Below are 25,714 nucleotides of genomic sequence, written 5' to 3'. Positions count from 1 at the left end.
CGGAGTTGATTTAATAAAGTTGAAGAGTGCAATATCTGGTGCAGCTCTGCATAAAAACCAATCAGCTTCCATGTTTTATTGTCAAAGCTTAATTGACCAAGCTGAAGTTATGGCTACTATGCACAGCTGCACCAGATTTTGCACTCTTCAGTTTCAGTAAATCAACCCCATTATTACACATACCTAATGTGTATGGTGCTGTATCCTCCACCCCTCCAAAAACAAAAATGACTAAATGTCAGCTTCTAAAGTCTACCATATTGTTCTGTTTCAAGCACCTCTTTATGCATTGACATACCTCCTTTAGACCTTCATCGGTTTGGCCAGTTTGGTCACTTGCTGCATCCTCCACAGACAGCTCAGCTCTCCAATAAGACATGGAAATTTAATCCAACTTAGTTTTACTTGTTAAAATGCAGTATACATGGGATGTTCACCAGTCATTTGAAGTTTAAAGAGGCAATAATCTTCCCAGCATTATGCCCACTACGAAAGTTGGTAACATGAAAGAAGGGAGTGGTCTATAGAAGGACCAGTGTTCATTATATTTTGATTTAGTTTTAGTGATAGTTTTTTGACTAAAATGCCATTTTAGTTTTAGTCATATTTTAGTCAACTAAACAACTAAAATCGAATGGGTTTATTTAAAATATAATGCATTATTTACGTATTTCTCTAGAATTTTCGAACTCATTATATACTCTTGGCGTGAAAATCTAATAAAATTTGGTTCGGGTGGGGGGGGAGTAAATGGGAGTGAGGTAGTACACATTGCAGAGAACTGGACGGTCTGGGAGGCTGATATTTTACACAGTGCTAAGCACTGCTACCTTGCTGGGAGGGGAAACACTCATCATGTGGTTTGCAGGGTATTGTTCCAGAACTCCCAGGCAGCAGGCAGACAGAGGGAGCCTGTGTCTCTCAGGCAATAAAGTTTGTCAGGCAGAGCTCTGAAAAAGGTGGAAGTTCAGGTGGGTAAATATCCCCCCCCCTCATATTTTCATTCCGTTTTCATTTGTTGACGAAATTTGGAATTGATTGTCATCATCGTTTTCATTAAATCTGCAAAAATTTAATAGAACCATTTCATTTTCATCTCTGTAAACACGCTGCTGACGAAAACTATCATGAAAATATTTTTGGCAACAAAATTAACACTGGTAAGGACGGAACTAACTAGCCCCAACATACAGGGAAACTGGATTATACCATTAACAAATATAGCAATAACAAGCTGTGGTTATATTGGATTTCCATTAGATGTCAGCATTAACCACTTACAGACCGGACCATTTTGCTGGTCAAAGACCAGACCACTTTTTGCGATTTGGCACTGTGTCGCTTTAACTGACAATTGCACGGTCGTGCAACGTGGCTCCCAAACAAAATTGACGTCCTTTTATTTCCCACAAATAGAGTTTTCTTTTGGTGGTATTTGATCACCCCTGCGGTTTTTATTTTTTGCGCTATAAACAAACATAGAGCGACAATTTTGAAAAAAACGCATTATTTTTTACTTTTTGTCATAATAAAGATCCCCCAAAAATATCTAAAAAAACTTTTTTTTCCCTCAGTTTAGGCCGATACGTATTCTTCTACATATTTTTGGTTAAAAAAAACGCAATAAGCAATTATTGATTGGTTTGCGCAAAAGTTATAGCGTTTACAAAATAGGGATAGTTTTATGGCATTTTTATTAATAATTTTTTATTATTTTTTTTTTTTACTAGTAATGGCGGCGATCAGCGATTTTTATTGTGACTGCAACATTGCGGCGGACACATCAGACATTTTTGACACATTTTTGGGACCATTGTCAGTTATACAGCAATCACTGCTATATAAATGCAGTGATTCCTGTGTAAATGACACTGGCAGTGAAGGGGTTAACCAGTGGGGGCAGTGTAGGGGTTAAGTGTTCCTAGGGGTGTGTTACTAACTGTGTGGGGGCTGGGCTTTCATTTAGTGAACACTGATCTCTGCTTCAATCACATGGAGCAGAGATCAGCGTCGCTAGTTGCTAGGCAGAATGGGGAAATGCTGTTTACACGGCATTTCTTCCATTCAGCCATCCCGTAAGACGATCACGGGTATGCCCGCGGCGATCGAGTCTGCGGGACCCGCGACCGGACTCACGGGGGTCCCGACCGACACGCGAGCGCGCCGCCGGCGGCGTGCTCACGATGGCAGGGCGGCATTGAAGATTGGACCTACCTGTACGCCAATATGCCTGCCCGTGCCATTCTGCCGACGTACATCGGCGTGCGCCAGTCGGGAACTGGTTAATACATACATTAAAGCGGAGTTCCACCCACAAGTGGAACTTCCGCTCGTTGTACTCCTTCCCCCCTTAGGTGCCACATTTGGCACCTTTGGGGGGGGGGAGGGGGCACTGGATACCTGTCTTTTACAGGTATCCTGTTCCCAGCTGTGGGTATTGACATCACCGCCCGGGCTTCCTCTTCCTTGCCGGGCCAGTAGGAGAGAGGAGAAGAGCCTTGTGCATGCGCAGTATGGTTCCCGGCTTGAAGCCGTAAGGCTGCACTGCCAGTAGGGGTGCAACGGATCAATAAACTCATGGATCGGATCGTTCCTCGGATCAGAGTCATGGATCGGATCATTTTTCGGATCAGCAAATAATAATTGAATTTGCAAAAACCTGTGAAAATTCCACCGCCATATAGTCACCACTGTAATATCCACAATCTCACCACTGTAATATTGGCTGAGCATGGCTGGGTATTGCAAAGCATGGCTGGGTATTGAAGAGCATGGCTGGGTATGGCAGAGCATGGCTGGGTATTGCTGGGTATGGCAGGGTATTGGCAGAGTATTGGCAGGGTATGTAAGAGTATTGACAGAGTATGGCAGAGTATTGGCAGGGTATGGCAGAGTATTGGCAGGGTATGGCAGAGTATTGGCAGGGTATGGCAGAGTATTGGCAGGGTATGGCAGAGTATTGGCAGGTTATGGCAGAGTATTGGCAGGGTATGGCAGAGTATTGGCAGGGTATGGCAGAGTATTGGCATAGTATTGGCAGGGTATGGCAGAGTATTGGCAGTGTATTGCAGAGTAGGCTGTAAAAGAGCAGCGCTGGGGGTACTACAGATGCAGCCCACAGCGCTGCATCCATCCGATCTCTTCCCCCTCCACTGTACAGATCAGTACAGAGAGGGGAGAAAGGAACCACCGGTTTGTTTACAAGTGATCGCTCCGTCGGTGTAGAAAGATGGCCGCCGCTTCGGAGCTAGATGGCCGCCGCTTCGTGGCGTGTGCCGATCCGAGTGGGGTGACCCGTTCAGATCACGGATCGGTGAAGTGTTGCACCCCTAACTGCCAGATTCCCATACTCGCAGTGGAGGAGGAATGCACCCGACAGCTGTGTGTGTCTGATTATTAAAAGCCAGCAGCTGCAGTATGTGCAGCTGCTGGCTTTTAACTTTTGCAGCAGTGGGCGGACCTCCGCTTTAATACATACTGTACATAATGAAATCTTATGCAACAGTAATGGATACGCGTTAAGTGAATACAAAAGAGCTAAAAATAATTGTTACAGAGCCATACTGTATGAATTTTTTGTAGTTTAAAGTATAAAGGCAAACTTTTTTTATTTTGTTTTGGATAGAGTGGAGAGGGATTAGAACACCTGTCAGTTTGTATTGTCTGTGTCTGGTTATGGAGATTCACCCTTTCCATTAGGCCTGTTGACTATTATTAACAAATTTAAAAATAAAAGAAAGTCCCAAATTTAAGATTGTCCCTAGAACAGGAATAGTGGGGATATTTACCAATAGGGATGCTGGTTCTGGTGACCCTGGTGACAACCAGGAATTACCTCACTTTCAAGGGCATTTCTCTCACTTCCTCTGTTAGCTATGGGACAGGAAATAAAGGGAAATCTTCTCAATTTGAGACAGATAGAAAAAATAAACCTTACATGGGTTATAACCCTCCCTTATTCTATGCAAAATGGAAAAAAAAATTGCCTTTAATTCTAATTTAGGGTTTAGTGTAGATGCAACTATATATAAATGGAGGGCTCCAACTAAAAACGTATGTCACCACTTCTGTGTGCAAGATCATAATATACCTACTAATGAATACCACCACCTCTAAAAATCAAATATTAAATGCGACCAATTCTATTGAAATCATAAACCCTAGTGTCAAATATTAGTGCCACAGTACCTAGTTATAAACCTTAAACCCTCTATATATATATATGTCATACAAACCAAAATATAAATGCGAAGTGACAACAATATTGATTATGGTGAAAATAAAAAGACAACCATGTGTACTATATACCACTGCTGCTGTAAAAAAATATTTTGTGAACAACAACAATTCTATCAAAAATGAAAAAAAGTCCAACAAAACAATCTCATAGATATTTCCAAGTGACTGGTGTGTCCCATTGTGGATGGCCCCAGTGCGTGATCAGCCTCCTTTTCTTGTTGCTTATCAGTGCAACTAAATATCACCCTTAAATTGTGATTCCACCACCACTTATAAATTGGCCACTCACCAGAAACAGGTGAATTTGCACCTTAAGTATATTGGTTGGGTGATCACTTCAAGCCCTGGATCTCTCTACACTCACTCCAACTGGTATGTTTAAGCAGATGGGTATCCCATTCTCAGAAAAAAATAAATCACCATCATGGTGTAATAAACTTAAACTGCATTTATTTTAAAAAGTTAAAAAACATATTGCACTCACATACTATTGTGCCTTATGCTGGCACTAATCTGTTCCAGCCGTGTGTGTAGGGACCGCTGTATTAGCGTGCTATCCCCTGTGTACTTCTGTGCATTCCACTCCTCTCTCCCGTTGGGCAGGAAACAACGTCAAAAACTCCCAGCAGTCTTTACGCGTTTCGCAAACATTAATTGCGTCATCAGGAAGTACACATATCTGTTTGGTTAGTTTTAACTCTTTTTAATAATAGCAATTTGCCCTGGTACCCTTATACAGATATAGTGTAGATGCAGCTTGCTTTCAGGGGCAATCCACTTGCATTTGACATCAGTCTGAGATACATCTGTGATTATTTAGAACGTTTAGCCGCTTGCCGACCGTCGCACGCCGATATACGTCAGCAGAAGGGCTTGTACAGGCAAACAAACTTACCTGTACGTTGCCCTTTAAGAGGTGTGTAAGCTCAGTGAGTCGGGTCACGGGTCCTGCAGACTCGATCGCCGCGGGGATACCCACGATCATCTCACGGAGAGGAAGAACGGGGAGATGCTGATGTAAACAAGCATCTCCCCATTCTGCCTAGTGACAGTGTCACTGATCTCTGCTCCCTGTGATCGGGAACAGAGATCAGTGACATGCCACATGTAGCCACGCCCCCCACCGTTAGAAACACTCCCCGGGACACACTTAACCCCTACACTGCCCCCTAGTGGTTAACCCCTTCACTGCCAATGTCATTTACACAGGAATCGGTGCATTTTTATAGCACCGATTGCTGTATAAATGACAATGGTCCCAAAAATGTGCTAAAAATGTCCGATGTGTCCGCCATAATGTCACAGTCATGATAAAAAAAAACGATCACCGCCATTACTAGTAAAAAAATTATTAATTAATAAAATGAATAAAAATGCCATAAAACTATCCCCTATTTTGTAAACGCTATAACTTTTGCGCAAACCAATCAATAAATGCTTATTGTGATTTTTACCAAAAATATGTAGAAGAATATATATCGGCCTAAACTGTGGAGAAATTTTTTTTTAAATATATTTTTGGGGGATATTTGGCTCTCTTTTTTTGTTTATAGCGCAAAAAATAAGAAGCGCAGAGGTGATCAAATACCACCAAAAGAAATCTCTATTTGTGGGGAAAAAAGGACGTCAATTTTGTATGGGAGCCACGTCGCATGACTGCGCAATTGTCAGTTAAAGCGACGCAGTGCCGAATCACAAAAAGTGCTCTGGTCAGGAAGGGGTTAAATTATTTCGGGGCTGAAGTGGTTAAAAGGTGAATTTGACCTCCTCATATACAGCATCAACCTGCTTTTGCATTTCTGTTAACGTTTATGGGAAGAAATGCAGTTTTAATGGAAACTAAAGCCCATAAACTCAGGCCCTAAAAGATAAGTGAACTTTTTAAACATTAGCTTTTCAATAAAGCCAGAGATGCTAGTATACTTTGCAAATATAACTCCTCTTTTCTTTAGCTGAGCTTTAGGGGCTGTCATCACAGGCCCAGGCCAGTGTAAACGTGGCCTTGTAAACAGTAGTCAGCTTCCTAAGGCCTGCACTGTACATGGCACAAATGTGGTAGATAAAAGGAAATGAATGCATGTGTGTTATGCTAATGCATGAAAGCACCTGCGTTTAACCCAAGTAAGGCCACGTACAGCCATTCAATTGTTTGGCAACACTGTCACTTCCTGAATCATTGATGCAAAGCGGGAGTTTACATTGACACACAGTTGCGGCATGGTTCCATTAACTCTAATGAGCGAGTTTGGCAAGTGGCCAAACTTGACATGCCGAGTTAAAATTGCCACAAGTGAATTATTGTGGATGTGTCATTTTGAGCAGACCCAAATGACGGCCATGTCACATTATAGGGGGTAATGTGGATAAAAACGCAGATCAACTGCTTGTTTTTACTGTCCCCTAGCTGCCTGCGTGAACATGGGAGTGAAACTAGCCTTAAGGCTCGAAAATCGGGCGAACATTTTTGTACGATTTTCGTATAGTGGGTATACAACTTTCAACAGCTGATTCTGAATTTTCTTACAAAAAGGGACAAAGGGACACACTCCAAAACTTTTCTCGTACAGTAACAGAACAAACGATTTTCGTACAAGAAAAATCAGAAAAAAAGACTGAGCATAATCAGAAACAATAAACAACAACAAATATATTCGTAAGAAATTTCGTACAAATTTTCTTTCATCAGTTATGATTTGCTGTGAAGCATCGAGAAAAATCAGACGAATGTTTGCCCGATATTCTTATAGTGTTATCCCACTTTACAGAAGCTGCATACGTGGAGTTTACCACTCAGGGAACTAGGTGGCAACACAGTATAGATTAACAGATTTCTAGTGAGGTATATAGAATAATCACTGTGGCATAAACAGTACAGTACAATTCAGTCCAGTACAAATGTAGTGACTTGTAGTTCTTGTGGTGGTTGTAACACCTCTGTCACAAGGAGATTGGCTACAGCTGGTAGACCAGGTGCTCGGCCACAGGGTTCTCCAAACAGGCTCCACAGAGAAAAGGCAGGAGGCATCTCCGGTCAGGATGCTTAAAGTGGTTGTATAGTCAATTTCCCTGCCGGGATGAAATCTCCCGTGCGCATGCGCGGGAGTGACGATATCGTGGCTCTGGCCACTCACAGCGCCAGAGCTGCGATACCGCAGAAGGCATAGGGATGGGTGTACAAGAGGGCAGCTGAAGAAGTGAGGCTGCCCCACTGGAAAGACAGTACCCCGGAGCCAGGTAGCAGAGGGACTGAAACTTTAGATCAGCATTTCTCAACTCCAGTCCTCAAGGCGCTCCAAAGGGTCGTGTTTTCCATATTTTCTTAAGATGAAACAGCTGTGGTAATTACTAAAGGCAGTGAAATTTATCAAATCACCTGTGCAAAATAATGGTAAGCCTGAAAACATGACCTGTTGGGGCACCTTGAGGACTAGAGTTGAGAAACACTGCTTTAGATGAAGCTGCATGCTCTTTTGTTCCCACACAACAGTCCTTATGCCTGGAACAATTATGGAGGACCCAACAACCTGGTGACAGTTCACATACCCAGTCACTGCTGTCCCATCAGGCGCAGTCTTCCGAAACATCTGAGAGAGTGAAGAGCAATAATTTATAATTCTCTGGGTTTCTCTGGAGGACCAGAGGGAATGGAGTATGTCCCTGCTGCTGAGGAAGGGGGATTGGTGGACAAGGTCTGGTGAAGGCTGTCCACAAGGTTTAGGAGTATGTTTGTGGGAATGTTTGACCATTCTTATAGAAGCTCATTTATGAGGTCAGGCACTGATGTTGGACGGGAAGGCCCGGCTCTCAATCTCTGGTCTAATTTATCCCAAAGGTGTTCAGGTTGAGGTCAGGACTCTGTGCAGGCCAGTCAAGCCAATTGCCTTGGGAGCAAATGGAGTATACTGACCCAGCATGGGTCTGGACAGTATAAAACTTTCAAAGGAACAGTAAAGTCTAAAGTTCTAGGGATAAAAGTATAATTTGGCATTTTGGGACAAAGCAAATGGTAATAACCTATACAAAATGGGAGATACTGTATGATACTGTAAGCAGATACTGTATGTACAGATACTGTATGCAGAGGAAAGCAAGCAATGCATTTTACAAAAGATAGATTAGTCGTGTTATGCTAAAAGCAAACCCATATTTTTTTTGACACATACACATTGTATAAAAGAGAGCAAAACGTAAGGCCCCTTTCACACGGGCGTTCTGTTTGTCTATCTTTCATCCATCCGTTGGTGGATGAAAAGGGACAGAAATGAATTTCTATGGGCAAGCGGATATCAGCAGATGATCATCCGCTGACATCTGCCTCCATTAAGGCTTGGTTCACACTTATGCAGTTTACTTTTGATAAAGTTTCTGCAGTGCTTTTTTTTGCACACGCGTTTTTGACACCTTTTTCCCATGTTTTTTCATGCGTGGTAAAATTGCAGCAAAAATGCACTACATGCTTTTCTGCAGCTTCGCCATTGAAGTTTATTGAACCAAAAACGCACCATTTTTATTCAGTTTAAAAAAGGGAAGGGGTAAAAAATGGACAAATGGTTTGTGCATTGGTAGTGGATATAAAAACTGATTAAATGCTGATGTAAAACTGAATACATTTCAAACGGCACACACGTTTGAAAGGGGCCTAAAAACAGTAAAATCAGTGCACTGGGCAACGACCTCTATGCGTATCTGTTCCCAGGCTCCTCTACCTATGATCTCTGTTCCAATTCTGATACCTGTTTAAGACCTCTGCCAGTTTTCCACCAGTCATTGTTATCTGCCTGCCCTGACCTTTTGCCTGTTTCAGAGACACAGAGCGGTTAATTTACTAAAACTAGAGCGTGCAAAATCTGGTGCAGCTGTGTATCATAGCAAATCAGCTTCTAACTTTAGCTTGTTCAATTAAACTTTTAACAGTTTGCTTAAAATACAGTTCTGTCACAACCCCACTGTAAGGGTCCTCACATGGGCATTCTGTATTTCAATTTTTCCTCCATCAATTGGTGGATGAAAAACAGACATACATGTATGTCTATGGGTTAGTGGATAACCATCTGCCTACATTTTTTGAGACGGAAGAAAAATAGGATTTTTGTACTCACCGTAAAATACTTTTCTCTGAAGTTCATTGACGGACACAGCATCTTCATCTTGACCTTAGGGTTATATCGCCCCTTTAGGAGACGACTAGGCAGAACATGTTAAAAACAGCAAAACTGCACAGTACCGCCCAGGTGGTGGTCCTACTGGCTATAACCCCCTCACACTGCATCCAGCAGCTCAGTTGGGTGGGTGCTGTGTCCATCAATGAACTTCAGAGAAAAGGATTTTACGGTACAAAAATCCTATTTTCTCTTTCATTCATTGACGGACACAGCATCTTCATCCTGACCTTAGGGACCTCCCCAAGCATTGTCAACAAAACGAGGGGTGGGAACAGCAAGAAAATAACTCCATGCATAACAGCCAGAGCTCCTTAACGGAGGAGTTGCAACCTTAAACAGCCGCCTGCAAAACCTTGTGGCCGAAGCAAGCATCTGAAGATGCGCTCACATCAACCTTGTAAAATTTAGTGAAAGTGTGAACGGACGACCAGGACGGAAGCACAATGTCCTCATTTAGATGAATAGTCGAAACAACCTTTGGAAGAAACAAAGGCGCAGCAACGCCTTATCCTTGTGGAGGACCAAGTAGGGAGACTTGCATGACATGGCTGCCAACTCAGAAACCCTCCTGGTAGATGTAATAGCTACTAGAAAGACTACTTTCTGAGAGAGTGTCAATAAGGGGATTTCCCTAATATTTTCAAACGGCTGTTTCTGAAGCACCGAGAGCACCAGATTCAAGGCAGCGGTGGTCGAACCGGAGGGGCCACATGTCGAACCCCCTGTGAACAAACGTACTCACCAATGAATGAGTCACCAAGGGTCACTGAAGACAGCCAAAGCTGATATCTGCCCCTTAATGGTGCTTAAGGTAAGTTTCTGATCCACTCCTCACTGTAAAAACAGCAGGATCCTGGAAACTGAGTATGTGCACGACCCCATCTCCTCACGCATGGAGATGTAGGCCTTCCAAGTACAAGGATAAATCTTCCGAGAAGACTTCCGTACCCTCAGCATAGTGGAGATTACCGAATCCGATAGACCTCTGTCCCTTAGCACCTGGCTTTCAACAGCGATGGCATTAAAGCCAGCAACAGTAAAGCAGGATGAAGTATTGGACTAGGGCTGCAACTAATGATTATTTTCATAATCGATTAGTTGGTCGATTATTGTTTCGATTAATAGGTTAATAACATAAAACAAAAATGGGTCAACCACAGTGACAGGAAAATTTGGAAATAATAGAAAACTTCTTAGTCAAATTAATTTTCAGACAATGTACCGTATATACTCGAGTATAAGCCGAGATTTTCAGCCTCTTTTTTGAGGCTGAAAGTGCCCCCCTCGGCTTATACTCGAGTCATCACTGTCTGCCTGCTCGATCAGCGTGTCGAGCAGACAGACAGCGGACATTCTAAAATTCAAAAGCCGCGCCTCCGCCTTCGCCTGTGATAGGCGGAACACTGAATTTCCCAGCAGTCAGTGTTCCGCCTATCACGGACATCCGCTCATCCTCGTACTACGGACGAGGATGAGACGATGTCCGTGATAGGCGGAACACAGGCTGCTGGGAAATTCAGTGTTCCGCCTATCACAGGCGAAGGCGGAGGCGCGGCTTTTGAATTTTAGAATGGCCGCCGAGGCGCCGACGAAGAGCGGCGATCCTGGCAAGGCACGGGACGGAGGCAAGGCAAGGCAAGGCACGGCACGGGACGGGACGGAGGCAAGGCACGACACGGGACGGAGGCAAGGAGGCAAGGCACGGCACGGGACGGAGGCAAGGAGGCAAGGCACGGCACGGGACGGAGGCAAGGCACGGGACGGAGGCTCGGGACACAGGTAGGCTGGACACACACACACACACACACACACACATGGACACACACACACAGGGATGGATGGATGGAGACACACACACACAGGGATGGATGGATACACACACACACAGGGATGGATGGATGGATGGAGACACACACACACAGGGATGGATGGATGGAGACACACACACACAGGGATGGATGGATGGATGGATGGAGACACACACACACAGGGATGGATGGATGGAGACACACACACACAGGGATGGATGGATGGATGGAGACACACACACACAGGGATGGATGGATGGATGGACACACACACACACAGGGATGGATGGATGGATGGACACACACACACACAGGGATGGATGGACGGACACACAGGGATGGACGGACACACAGGGATGGACGGACACACACACAGGGATGGACAGGCATGTCTCACCCTCGGCTTATACACGAGTCAATAAGTTTGCCAGTTTTTTTGGGGGTAAATTGGGGGCCTCGGCTTATATTCGGGTCGGCCTATACTCGAGTATATACGGTATGTGGTTTTCGTTCAGAAATGACATTCATTTTAAAAACAGAATGTTAAAAACAAGTGAAAATTTCAAACAAAATTCTTTTATTCAGCGAATGTACAAAGATTTTTCATCTGAAAATTGATCGGTGAGGCCAGCATAAGGCTCGGTACACACCTATGCAGTTTGCTTTTGATCCGTTTCTGCAGTGCTTTTTGCTGTATGTTTTGATTTTTGCGCAAGTGATTTTACTGCAATTTGCATTTTTTTTGGGCAGATTAAAAAACACAAATTGCTGCAAAAACGCATTACATCCTTTTCTGCAGCTTCTCCATTGAAGTATATTGAACCAATAAAGCACCATTTTGCGTTAAAAGTCCCTGACCCTTTCAGATGTGAACGTGTCCCATAGGAAACCATGTAAATGAACTGTAGTGCATTTCTGCAAAAAGCACCAATAAACAAATAGATGTGAACCAGGTCTAAGACATTTAGTAACATAATGGGGGTTAAAAAAACTAAAATGAGCCCTTTATAGTAGAAAAACACAGATAATCAGTACTGTATGGGGTTCATTTTTTTTACTGTAGAACAGTGAGAGTAATATTTACAGTAGCGATTGTTTGCTCTTTTTGTACTATAAAGGGCTCATTTTAGTTTTTTTTTTTAACCCCATTATGTTACTGGCCGATTAATCGATTATGAAAATTGTAATCAATTAATTTCATAATCGATTAGTTTGATTCGTTGTTTCAGCCCTATATTGGACATTGCGACAGAAGGTCCTCTCGCATCGGCAGCCGTCAAGGAACATCCTCCACCATTTGTACTATGACGGAGTACCGCAGATGCCGAGGCCAATCTGGGGCAATCAGAATCACAGGAATCTCCTCGGCCTCCACTCTGCGAAGCAGACGTGGTAGAAGTTTGAGTGGGGGGGAAGGCATAAATCAGCCGATAATGCCCCCATGGAGCCACCAACGCATCTGCTGCGTCCACCCAGGGATCTTTTGACCTGGCCACAAACCTCTGTACCTTCTGATTGAGCCGAGAAGCCAGGAGATCCACATCTGGCATGCCCCACCTTAGGCAAAGGAGCCAAAATACATCCGGATCTAGCGACCATTCCCCTTGGTCCAACATCTGACGACTTAGGTAGTCCGCCTGCCAGTTTTCTACACCCGGAATGTACGTGGCCGACAGAGCCAGCACGCGCCACTCTGCCCACCGCAGGATGTGAGCGACCGCCAATGCTGCAGCCGAGCTCCTTGATGGTTGTCATACGCCACCACCATGGCGTTGTCCGGCTGATTCCCGACCGGACACCCCAGCAGCCTCTGTGACCATGTGGAGAGGCATCGCCTGATCGCCCGAAGTTCCAGCACATTGATCGGCAGACAGGATTCTTCCTGTGTCCAGCGACCCTGGGACGACTGTACGCCCAAAACTCCCCCCAACCGGTCAGGCTGGCATCCGTTGTGATCACGTCCAATGAAGAGGAATGAACGACTTCCCGGACTGAAGGGCCGGCGACCTCAGCCACCAGAGCAGGGAATCCCTGACTAGCTGGCTCACCCAAATTTGACAATCCAGGGACAACGGAGATTTGTCCCATTTGGACAGGATCTCCTTTTGCAAGACTCAAGTGTGGGATTGAGCATACGGTACCACCTCCAAAATGGCTACCATGAGACCCTGGACTCACATGCAAAAATGCAGCAAGGACCACCTGCGGGACACCAACAACTTCACCGCAGCTTGAAGAGTCTGCAGCTTGTCCGAAGGGAGAAAGACTCGCCTCTAAGGAGTTCAGAAGCAAGCCCAGGTACTCCAGGCATTGAGTTGGCACCAACACCGGCTTCTGTAGGTTCAGTACCCAACCAAACTCCTGAAGAGTTTGCATGGTGATTGCCACATCTTCCCTTAATTCTGAGGCAGAAGCTGCCGTCAGGAGGTCGTCCAGGTAACCCACGATTGCAATCCCTCGCTGCCTTAGCAAAGCCAAAATTGGGGCTAGCATCTTGGTGAAGTCCCTCGGTGCCAACGCCAGGCCAAAAGGGAGAGCTACAAATTGGTAGTGCTCATTCCTGACCGCAAATCGCAGAAACCTCTGATGCTTGATGCATATGAGGATATGCAAGTATGCGTCCTTGATGTCCAGGGATGCCAGAAAATCACCCCTGATGGAGTGCAGCGTCCACTGAGTGAACTGATTCCATCCTGAACCTTTGTACTTTCACAAAGCTGTTGATGGCCTTGAGATCCAGGACCCAGAACCGGACGGACGGACCCCTTCCTTCTTTGAGACTACAAACAGGTTGGACTAGAATCCCTGAAACTTTTCCAGCGTCAGTACAGGCACTATCACTCCGCACAGCAGCAGGTCCTGTATTGCCCCGAACAGGGCTTTCCGACGAGCCGGAAGAAGATGAAGGTAAAAAACCTGTTTGGCGGACAGGAAAGAAACTCTATCTTTTATGCTGATGAAACCAGTTTTCAGACCCACTGGTTGGAGTGTAGGGAGGTTCACTGAGCTGCAAACTCCCAAAGGCGACCCCCCACCTGAGAATCGGGTGGGGGCAAACCTTCATGCGGTAACAGATTTACTCGTAGGCTTGCAAAACCAGGGACACTTTTGTCCCTCAGCGGGGCACCTTGTCAGACTGGGAAAGCTTACCTGCCACCCCGGACGGACGTAAAATCAGCTTCAGAGCGGAAAAGGAGGGCCCTTGCCTACGGCATGACTCCATATCTTTCCTGGACTGTGGGAGCAACGTACTCTTACCCCCAGTAACATTCTTAATAATGTCATCCAGCGAGGCTCCAAATAGCCTCTCTCCCTGGAACGGCATGTCCGCCAGTGCTTTCTTAGATGCCTGGTCCACAGACCAGCATTTCACCCCAATTAGGCGACGTAGCACTACTGCTGATACTGAGGCTCTAGAGAGCAAGGGGTCGTATCTAAGGCTGCATCACAGACATACTTAAAGCCCTGCACCAACTGGTCTACCAGCTCCACGCAGACCAGGGAAGCCTGTTGCTTCTCCCAACTCACGGTGCAACAATTTAGCCCATTCAGTAAGCATCTGTGACACCAGGGCCGTGGCTAACACTGACTACAATGCTGGGTGCTGGGAAAGTGGCCAAAAGGAAAAAACTGGCTGTGGCTACAGAAAAATGGCCGCGGCCTCAGGAAAAGTGCCACGGAGCGTGTGGCTGCCTCCCCACATGGCATACACACCAAAACGCCCCACTGTGGCCCAGAGACAGGGAAGAGGACGAGCGGACCCCCAACACATCCCCCTGCCAGGACCCGGAGACCCCCCCGGAGGACCCCTGGCCGGGTACGTGCACCGCACCCCCATGTGCCCAGTCACACAGCGGCCCATAGCATGGGGAGGAGGGAAGGGACAGGGAGAGAAGAAAGGGAGAGTGAGAGACCCGCTATTCAATCTCCCAGGGAATGCCCAGTTGCTCCATCCTGCCGAGACAGGTGGAACCATACTTACCCCTCCTGTAGGGACTGCTGGACGCATTCCACGGACAGACCCATCACCTGAACGGTACGGGGTGGCTGTCGACCATGGCACACTGTGACATGGACAGCAGTAGCCCGGTCATATGTGTGCCCCGGAGCATATAACTCACTGGCCACCCCTGGATCAGACGGGGCATGTCGTGGCCGACCCAGCGTGTAGCTAAGGTCTGCTCACACTTGATGGCCAGGCTGGGGACACTATCAGGATCTATATTATCCAGCCTGTTAGCCAGCCCGGCTGTTGATTGCAGATCACAGGAATCAAAAATGCAGAAAAAAGAAAAAATTCCCAGGACCAATGGTCCCACCGGGAGCCAGGTCCTTCTACACTAGGCAGAAAAAAAAACTGAGCTGCTGGATGCACTGTGAGGGGTGATAGCCAGTAGGACCGCAGACATGAAAACGCATGTAAAAACGTGACTGAACTAAAAAACTGAACGCCCATATGAAAAGATCCTTATATACAGTAGCTTTCCCAGACTTAACCTACAGAGGACATGTTCAGCAGCAGGGGGAGTGCGGGAAAGTCTAAAAACATGGACTGGAAAAGACCTAGGGCAGGTTTTTATGATGTTTGAAAGTGGTTTCACCACTTTGAAGAGGAAGTTGAAGATGGAGAAGAATCAAGCACTGAATCTTGATGCATCTTGGTTAGGGCAGTGATGAGAAATATTGGCAGTATTAATTAGCAATGGCTATGCTATGGACAGTTTCTGAAGCCCTAGGGCTGCAACCTGTTCAAGTTTTCAGAAACTTTGACTGGATTCATATGTAAACCCTGGGTGGAGACTAAAATTCCAGTTAAGGAACCTCTGTGAGCTTAAACCTTTTAAGTGTAGTGTAAAGCTCTTTTTCTCGTAATTGTTGATGCACCCTCCTAACATGCATCATGATGGGAGGCCAGAAATGGTGAAAAAATTATTACAGTATGTGTGTAGCACCAAGTAGGATGCGCTAGAGGTAGTTGTTTTGTTTTTACAGCCAGTGCAGGTGAATTTAGGCAGGCTTATCTGTGAGCTGGGCATTTGTTTTTGATCTGGGGGCTGGGAGTGGTTTTGAGAGTAGCAGCAGATGACTGACATGCACTTCATCTCTCTGGCACCTCCTCTGTTTCTGGAAAAGGGGCAGGGCAGAGGGTTGGAGTGTATCTGGGAGCTTTAACCAATCCCCAACTAGGATTGGCAGGGTGCAGGACTCATGGTCAGCCTGCTGTGGAAGAACTAGTGATGGAGTGTTAGGCTGCCGTGGCCCTGTGGGAGCCACCTTTCTGGGGGGAGGGCACTGGGTCTGGAACCCCTTCATACAAAAGCTATCTTGGGGTGTCCTGAACAGGAGCAGGAAGAGGACAGAGCATTGCTGGGCAAGTCACTAGGAGGGATCCATTCCGGAGTCAGTGAGTGACAGGCACAGTGTGGAGATCTGGGAGAGACATGCCAGGACTGGATGTGAAGCCAGAGGGAGAGACTGATGTGGCTGGGGTTCAAGTCAAGTTTGCTGCGCCCAGGAGGGTTGGAAGGACTTCAGTTAGCCCAAAAGTACTTATTTTCATCGCTATTGGTTGCTACACCAAAGGGGCTTGCAGACCCCTGCCAGCAAATAGCAGCTATTGAACAGTTGGAACTTATTCAGAGTGAGGCCTATCCATGTGCTGTGACCGGAATCTAGGATTGCATAGTAGAGAAGTGGCATTTACTCAAGTAATGTGCCGGAGGAGTATGGAGCTTTAGAGACTGCCAATATAGATTCAAACTTGTTTGTTCAATTCAACAAAACCAATTATCTGGGCATCACATGTTCCTTTTTCCCATCCAAGTTAAATCCCCTAATAAGAACAAGCTGAAGGACTGTTCATTTGTCTGGGAACGTGTGACTGGAAGTAAATGCCTGGGTGAGCAGGGTGACAGATAGAACTACTGCACTCCACGACCCCACAGGGGGACTGCTACATGTGGTTTAAGTAAATCATGACACAGATGTACAGACAGTCTCTAAAGACACCCCTGACAAACATTTGGAATATGGGGCATTGCAGAGACCAAATGTTACGACTAAATTGTAGTGGCCATTTTTCCAGAGCAAAAAGGAATTCTGTTCTTACAGGTGACATGTACCTCCAAATGAACCCCCTCTTCAGTCTCTAAAGACACCCCTGACAAACATTTGGAATATGGGGCATATACAGGAGCTTTGCATTCAGCCACTTCCACTGGTGTACAATGAGAATAAAACATCTGATAGTACAAGGATGTCTTTCAGGAACAAAAAACATGTTTGTAAAATAAATAGCTCCACAGTTCATCTTGGAGTGCCAGTAGCAAAGAATGTGTCTCAGCAACAATGGAAGCTTTTTGTTGTCTTGTTTTTTTTTTTTTTAAATGGGTTGGGTTTAGTATTTTAGTGTTCGTTTTTACAGTGGAGGTAATTTTAATTTTTTTTTGCCAAAACCCATTTTTTATATTAAGGTCCACAGTGTACACTTGTTATAGACACAGGCATAGCTGACCTGTGTTTGCAGCACACCACTGCACATTTGTGCAGTAAAGTAATGCACACCAAAACACCATATATTCCCTTATTGCCATAACTGCCATTACATTTAGATAATTCCCTTTATTAAAAAGTCAAACTGACCTATGGCGAGAGGCAGATATTCTGCACATGGAGGTAGTAGGCAGCATGCAGGACAAAGCGGTGCTCAGGCCACAACATAAAAGGCAGGGCATGCCGGTGTTCTACCAGAATACTGCTACCTATCAGAAAATGCAATGGAAGCGACGTTGCAAACAAAATTGCTTATTGCGCCATATGTTCCAGCATGGCCGCTATGCGTTTCAATAGGTTTCCTAATGTGACAGAACTTGAAGGCAGCAGCGGACATCTTCTTACACCCAGGCAAGTCTTCAATTTCACACTTATTTTAGCAGTTAACTCAACTTATATACTGAAATAGACAATTTCACAGCGACAGAGTAAAATAGTCTATTTCAGTATATAATCCGTATGCCGCTGAACAGTACAGGGTGTACCAAGATGGCCGTCACCACCTTCTGCCTGGGTGTAAGAAGATATCTGCTGCTGGCTTTGCGTTCTGTCAGGTTAGGAAACCTATTGGAATGCATAGTGGCCATGTTGGAATGCATGCAGAACAACTTCTGTTACATTTTCTGATGGGTAGCAGTATTCTAACAGGACATCGGCCTTTTCTTTTTCAGCGTAGCCGTGCTATACATTCATAGCATACACACAAGGCAGTGCTGAGTGCTTGACAAAGTCTTCCTTTTCTTCCTCCTCCCAGATGCAAAGCAGCCAGTTGGCAACTGCTGCTAATGTACCCTTTTCTTCCTCTTCCTTCTTTGCTAATCCTGGCATAGTCCTGCAAATTAACCATGAGGAGTCATTGAATTATTTGATCACACGTTCACTCACTTGCTGCAGGAGGATGATCTTGGTCATGTGCAAGCATTCCTACTTTCAGATATTGAGGATAAGCCCTTGTACACACGGTCAGACATCCCGATGGAAAATGTCTGATCGGACCATGTTGTTGGATAAGCCGTCCGTGTGTGGGCTCCATCGGACTGTTTCCATCGGAATTTCCGACCGACAACGTTTTAGAGCTGGGCTATAAAATTGGACAAAGTGCCACGCATGCTCAGATCAAATTCCTAGACCAAAGCTATTGGCTACTAGCCAAAATAACATGCTGTTTATTAAATACTATATGTGTCATGAATAATGTGTAATACCATAGTCTCGATTAGTAATTTTACAGATCTTAATGAAACTACAGAAATGTTAAAATGTTGGTAACGATTTATTTTTTATCTTTATGTTGTCTTCTAGGGTAAGATAAAAGAGCAGCTGAAAGAAAAGGGCAGAGAACCAAAGGACAAGTTGATGAATGTTAATTGGCATGAGCTGGTTCCAGGCTGCTTCTCAAATCACGCCAAATGCACTTTATGCACCAAGGCACTTGTAAATGGGCGTGGACTGCAATGCATGCGTGAGTAGGCACTGCTTCTTTGGTTGGAGGGGATGCCACATTCACATTGCCTTATTATCTTTACTCTCTGTTCTTAATGCTTCAAAGTCTACCTACAGTCTACCTGACAGGGCTCCCTCTTCTCAAAAATATCAAGTGATACTTGGACTAAACATACACTAACATAATTATTAGTAGACACAAACAACAGAATTCCTGCTAAATCTAAAACTGTACTGAGTAATAAATAAAGCTGTGTGTGTGAAAATGAGGTATTGAGGGTCATTTACAAGGGCACTGTGGTCTGTACAATGTGAATGAGTGGTTTGTTTATGTGGCTGGAGCCACCTGGAACTATATGTGCCGGCAGCCTATGGGGGTTATTTACGAAAGGCAAATCCACTTTGCACTACAAGTACAAACTACAAGTGCAAAGTGCACTTGAAATTGCACTGCAAGTGCACTTGGAAGTGCAGTTCCTCTAAATCTAAGGGGTAGATCTGAAATGAGAGGAAGTTCTGCTGATTTTATCATGTGCAAGCTAAAATGCTGTTTTTTATTTTGCTTGCATGTCCCCCTCGGATCTACAGCGACTGCACTTCCAAGTGCAAAGTGGATTTACCTTTCGTAAATAACCCCCTATGTTACACTATGGGTGACAGGCATGTGGATGCAGGTGTACAGCCCCAAAGACTGTGTACATTCAGGGTATACCTGCACACCAGGTTCCCCGCATCCAATTCAGGAGACAGGAGATTTTGACTGGCTCTCTATGGAGTTGGTTCACATATCTCTGCAGCGTCTCCGGTGCAAATTTGCACAGGAGTCCTGAGTGTCTTTTGGTCTGTTTCAGGTCCGAATTCAGCCAAAAATGCAGGCTGAAATTGGACTTGAAACGGTGAACATGGACAGACCGGACTCCTGCTGGGAGCTGCATGCAAAGACAGTGTGAACCCAGCCTGACAAAAAAAAAAAACCTGGAAGCCGATTGGTTTTCTATGCAGAGCTGCACCCGATTTTTCGCTCTTCAGTCTTGAGAAAATTAACCCCATTTTTCTGCCCACTGGCAGCAAAGATGGGGGAAAATTCCTGCCTCTGACATCAACAATGGGGCACCATTTTTCCCCTTAATACCAAAGATGGGGCACTATTTACTCCCACTGATGCCAGAAATTATTTCTATTCCTGCTGGCCGCAGTATGGCTCCCCTAAAGTCTGAAGGACAGTAAACTAGCCCTTTGTGTAGAAAGATTGGAGACCCCTGCCTTAGAGTAACAGGCAACTCCAGCTTTGTGAACAATCCACTCTTTCACATGGCCAGAGTACATGGATGAATGAGTCCTTAGGGCTCATTCATACAAGTTTGGGGGTGCTAATAACCCATGGTTGAGATGTGCTTTTACCAACCGTCAACTGCTACAACCTTTAGAAATGGAGGCATTGGCTAGGGGTGTACATATGCCAGAGCTGTGATTCACAGCCATGGCACACTTTATTCCCATGTTTTGGAGTTATCCCATAATTACTGACTTTTGGACATGAGTCCTCCAATTTATCTCTATAGTGATGGCCATTTACATTTTTTTGTCAGGCAGTGGTTTCCGGAACTGCCTTCTGTCGTAAAATAAAATTATTACTGAATATTTTAGTTATTTAAAAAAAAAAAAAATATATAAATATATATATATATATATATATATATATATATATATATATATATATATATATATATATATATATTCACCTATGGGAACATGTTACACCTGTTTTGAGGGTGGAACATGTAATATGTCCCCACTGCTGCAGCTGCTCCCTTCTGTCCCTGTTACAGCAATACAGGAAGAAGGTCCTCATACTAGCCGTTACTTTTTTTGAAAACAGTTCTGTGAATAAATGAACTACAAGTACTGAAACCTTTGAGGCTGTAGGCTTGTAGTTCTCAATGAACTACCTCGCCACTATTGAGTACTATGGTAGTTCAATCAATTCCTGTCAGTGTGAAACTGCCCGCCTGTACAATGTACGGCCAGATAGCTCACACTGACAATCTGCAGGGGACCTGCTTGGCATCAGCGTTCTGCTGATCGCTGGTACAATGCTTTTCAGGCTCCTAAACAAAAAAAATATAGTAAATGCACATTTTTTTTTTACCAGCAAAGTGAACTTACCCTTTAATTCCTTGCTGGCCAAAACAGTGGAACAATTGCTGCCTGTGTGAAAGGGGCCTTAGCCCTTTCACTGCCACAAACACAGAAAATATGTTGGTAGCAGCAGGGGCTCTTACACACCCTCCCAGTGGCTGCAGACACAGAGTAACCTGGAGGTGATCCAGCGGCTAGTAAGCTGCCCGATCACTTCCAAACACCCCTGAGAACAGCAGCCTCTATCTGTTCTCCTCCCCTTCTTATTGCCATTGGAATGTGAGCTGCATTTGATCAGCCTCAGAGGACAGGTGAGACATCAGGAGTCTTTTAGACCCCTGGTGCCTCATTACAGAGAGCCTGTCACCAAAAAAACATCTCATTGGGGACGTTTTGTCCCCTATGTAATGTAAAAAAAGTTAAAGTGGTTCTAAAGGCTGAAGTTTTTTTTACCTTCATGCATTCTATAGGCTCAGATATAGCAGCATGAGCCATTGTCTCCTACTACTGTCAATCACAGTCAATGAGGAGGGAGCAGGGGTGGTGCCAAGCCTTGCTCTGTATGTCTTTTGGACACACAGAGTGGGTCTTGGGAGGGAGCATGCAGGAGTGCCCCCATAGAAAGTGGTATGCTATGGGGGCACTCTGCAGTGGAGAGAAGCCAGGAGTTCTGGCAGGGGAACCCCAGAAAAATAGGATTGGGGCTGCTCTGTGCAAAACCATTACATGGAGCAGGTAAGTATAACATGTTTGGTATTTTAAAAAAAATTACCTTTAGTATCACTTTAACCACTTCCCAGCCACAATATAGCAAAATGACATTGGCAAAGTGGTTGTGATATCCTGACCGAACATCATATGACATGGTCAGGAGAACAAGCCGCTGCACACATCGAGGCGATCATTTTTTGCGGCTTGTCAGTATGACACACTGCAACTCTGATCTAGGTAGAGTCTCTGATGGAGACTCTTTACCACATGATCAGCCATGTCCAATCACGGCTGATCACGATGTAAACAGGAAGAGCCGTTTATCGGCTTTTCCTTACTCGTGTCTGACAGATGTGAGTAGAGGAGAGCCGATCGGCTGCTCCTCTGACGGGGGGGATCTGCGCTGATTGTTTATCAGTGCAGTCCCCCCTCTTGGACGCCCACCCAGGACCACCAGGGATGGCCACTACTGATGACCACCAAGTATGGCATTCCTGGTGGCCATGTGTGCCCACACATGATGCCAATCAGTGCTCACCAGCAATACTTGCTAGTGCCTCCTAATCAGTGATGCCAATCAGTGCAACCTATCAGTGACCATCTGTGTCGCCTAAGAGTGCCCATCTGTGCCACCTATGAGTGCCGCCTATCAGTGCCACCTCATCGGTGCTGCTCATCAGTGCCACCTTATCCGTGCCCATCAGTAAAGGAGAAAAAAACGTACTTATTAAAAAGAAGAAATACGTTTTTTTTTATTTGTTTAGAAAAAATAAAAACTACAGGAGGTGATCAAATACCCCCAAAAGAAAACTATTTGTGGGAAGAAAATTATAATAATTTTGTTTTGGTACAGCGTAGCATGACGGTGCAATTGTCATTTAAACAGCGGCAGCGCTGAAAATTGGCTTGGGCAGGAAGGGGTGAAAGTGCTTGGTATTGAAGTGGTTAAAGAGGAATTGCTGACTTTTAAAGAATACGGTCACCTTTCACAACAAGTTACACCTATATCCAGGGTGTAATTTGATGAAAGGACCACCCCCCACTTTAACAGCTAGCAGGGGATCTTCTCTCTCTCCCTGCCCCCCCCCCAATTAAAAAAAACACGGCCGCGAAGGGCTCAGCCCTCGTCACATATTCAGTGTTCTGTGAATGGAAACTACAAGTCCGGACAGCCTTAGCGGCTGTCGGCTTGTAATTCTCAATTAACTTCCATGGCACTCTGGTAGTTCATTGATTCTGTCAGTGTGTATCATCTTGCTCATACTAGGTAGGCGCAGGCTGATACACTGACAGGTCTGCATGGTATCAGCGATCTGGTGATCGCTAATGCAATGTTTTACAGGCTCCTGCAACAAACGATAATACATGCACATTTTTTTTAACCAGCAAAAAGTGCATTTATTATTTTTTTGGTCAAAATAGTGAACTTATCCTTTAATAAAAGGACACTTACCTGTCCAAGGATCCAGCACTGTCCTCACCTGAGCCAGTTCTTCGGGTCCCTGTAACCAGCATGTTTACTATGGGAAGTCATCTGTAACTGTTTGTGGCTTCACAGCTGTCTTCCCGCTAGGGTTGCCACCTCATCCATTTAAAACCAAACACATATTAATTACACAGGTTCTGATTAAGGTGGGAATTAAACTCACCCTGTGCATTAAAGTGGAGTTCCACCCTAAGGTGGAACTTCCACTCATCGGAACCCTCCCCCCCCCCCTCCGGTGCCACAATTGGCAGCTTTCAGGGGGGAGGGAGTACAGATACCTGTATAATCCAGATATCTGCACCCACTTCCGGGCATAGATAGCCGCAGAATCTGCGGGTATTTATGCCACTTCCTGCGGGGCCCCCGCTGTCTGCTGGGAAACACAAGTATCCCAGAGACAGCAGGGACCATCCTTATTGCACAGCGCGACTCAAGAATGTGCAGTAGGGAACCAGGAAGTGAAGCTGCAAGGCTTCACGTCCTGATTTCCATACCCAAGACGACGGCGGCGGTGGCAGTGCCAATCGACAGATCGGCTTCGGGTGCCGACATCGCGGGTGCACTGGACAGGTAAGCGTCCATATTTTAAAAGTCAGCTGCTGCAGTATTTGTAGGTGCGGACTTAAAAAAAAAAAAAACAACACGGCGGAACTCCCACTTTAAATTAGCCCCCAGAACCTGTGTGTTCGGTCTTAAAGTGGGGTACCCCCTAAAAAAAAAAAAAATTAAAAGTCAGCAGCTACAAATACTGCAGCTGCTGGCTTTTAATAATCGGACACTTACCTGCCCCAGGGTCCAGCGAAGCGGGGGAACGAAGCCCCCCCCTCGCTCCCCTCGCGGCGCCGTCATGCATACTGTGGGCACCCAGCTGTGGCTTCACAGCCGGGCACACACTGCGCATGCGCGAGCGGCGCAGGGCGCCGTGATACGCCGTACAGTCACCTGGGACACATGACAGGTCCCAGGTGAATGTGCGGCGCGAGGGGAAGTGATGTCACCAGCCTGGGCAATGAAGAAGGCAGATTACGAGGGACCCCCTAGCAACCGGTATTTAGAGGTGAGTAAAAAAAATTTTTTTTGACAATTTTTTTTTTTACGAATTTTAAGCACTTTTAATTTTTTGGTGGCAACACCACTTTAAAGGGATGAGGTGGCAACCCTACTTCCCTCTGCTCATCTGTGACTGCACTGCACTTTGTGAATGGTCCTGTAGCCTTCTGGGGACTATGACATCACGCAAGTTCAGCCGACAGTCATGTCAGTGCGACTTCGGGGAGGGGGATTTGAAAGACATCTGTGTGTGTTCATGCGCAGATGTCTAATGAAATCGCCAAAATTAGTGCAGGAACTAATTTAAGGACTTGGTGTGGCTTTGCACCATTTGGGGCAGTGCTGTTGCTGGCAATAGGCTGTGATTTGACGTGTCAAATCACTTCGATGTGAACGAGGGTTGAAAGCACGAGCAAATGTGACAGTTAGCAGTCCAAGTAATGTAACTGTTTTTTGAGACAGTTAAATCGATGGGTTTAGTTTCACTTTAACTGATCAGTCTATCCAATTCACGAGGCTCATCTTTGAACGATCTCATTTTAAACTGAACTAAAGGAAACAAATTCTGGAGCAAAAGGTCGCTGTAAAATAACAGCAGACATCCACGATGATGTATGACAAGCACAACACGTCACACGTGTCCTTTCCCCACCTGAGGACCACAAGAGTACATTACACAGAGAATAGATCCCAATGAAGAGTCCTCGGAGCGCTCCGAGTCTATGCTATGTCACTGACTGCACAGACAGCCCTCAGCACAGCCACCCCCTTCATTCCGCTCTTATCTGCAGGTAAAAGAAATCAAAGCAACTCCCCGAGCCAATATGTTCCCACCTCCATGCCCAGCGCCGGAAGTGCCCCTCCTCACCACTTCCGCTTCCCGGGGATCCAGTCAGGTGGAATCCAGTTGGTGTCCTCGGAGACAGCGGACAGGTAGAGTCAAGAGTGGGCTGGGGCTGTGTTGTTTTTCTCAACTCCTGTGGGGGGTATTCTCAGTGCCACCCTGGCACGGTGTGTTCCTGGCAGAGCTGCCCTTCCATTAGTACATAGCCGGTGCACACAGTACGTCACCAGCTCTGGAGGGGACCCAGGCTCCAAAGCTTTATGTGTTACCACAAGATTCA

General features: G+C 45.5%; 1 protein-coding gene across 3 annotated transcripts in view; it reads left to right on the top strand.

The window, feature by feature from the left end:
• Window positions 1–25,714, top strand: part of ARHGEF18 (Rho/Rac guanine nucleotide exchange factor 18) — a 569,373-nt gene that overhangs the window by 378,836 nt on the left and 164,823 nt on the right. For all 3 annotated transcript variants that reach the window (XM_077476320.1, XM_077476319.1, XM_077476321.1), the window contains one exon: window positions 19,064–19,223. In XM_077476320.1, the coding sequence (XP_077332446.1) occupies window positions 19,064–19,223 (160 nt within the window). The remainder of the gene's footprint in view (window positions 1–19,063; window positions 19,224–25,714) is intronic.

The sequence above is a fragment of the Lithobates pipiens genome, unplaced genomic scaffold (assembly GCF_037356315.1).
Source record: "Lithobates pipiens isolate NorthernLeopardFrog02 unplaced genomic scaffold, aLitPip1_a1.2 Scaffold_13, whole genome shotgun sequence".
NCBI lineage: Eukaryota > Metazoa > Chordata > Amphibia > Anura > Ranidae > Lithobates > Lithobates pipiens.
The sequence above is the reverse complement of the archived record's forward strand: the minus strand, read 5'-3'. Positions and strand labels throughout refer to the sequence as shown.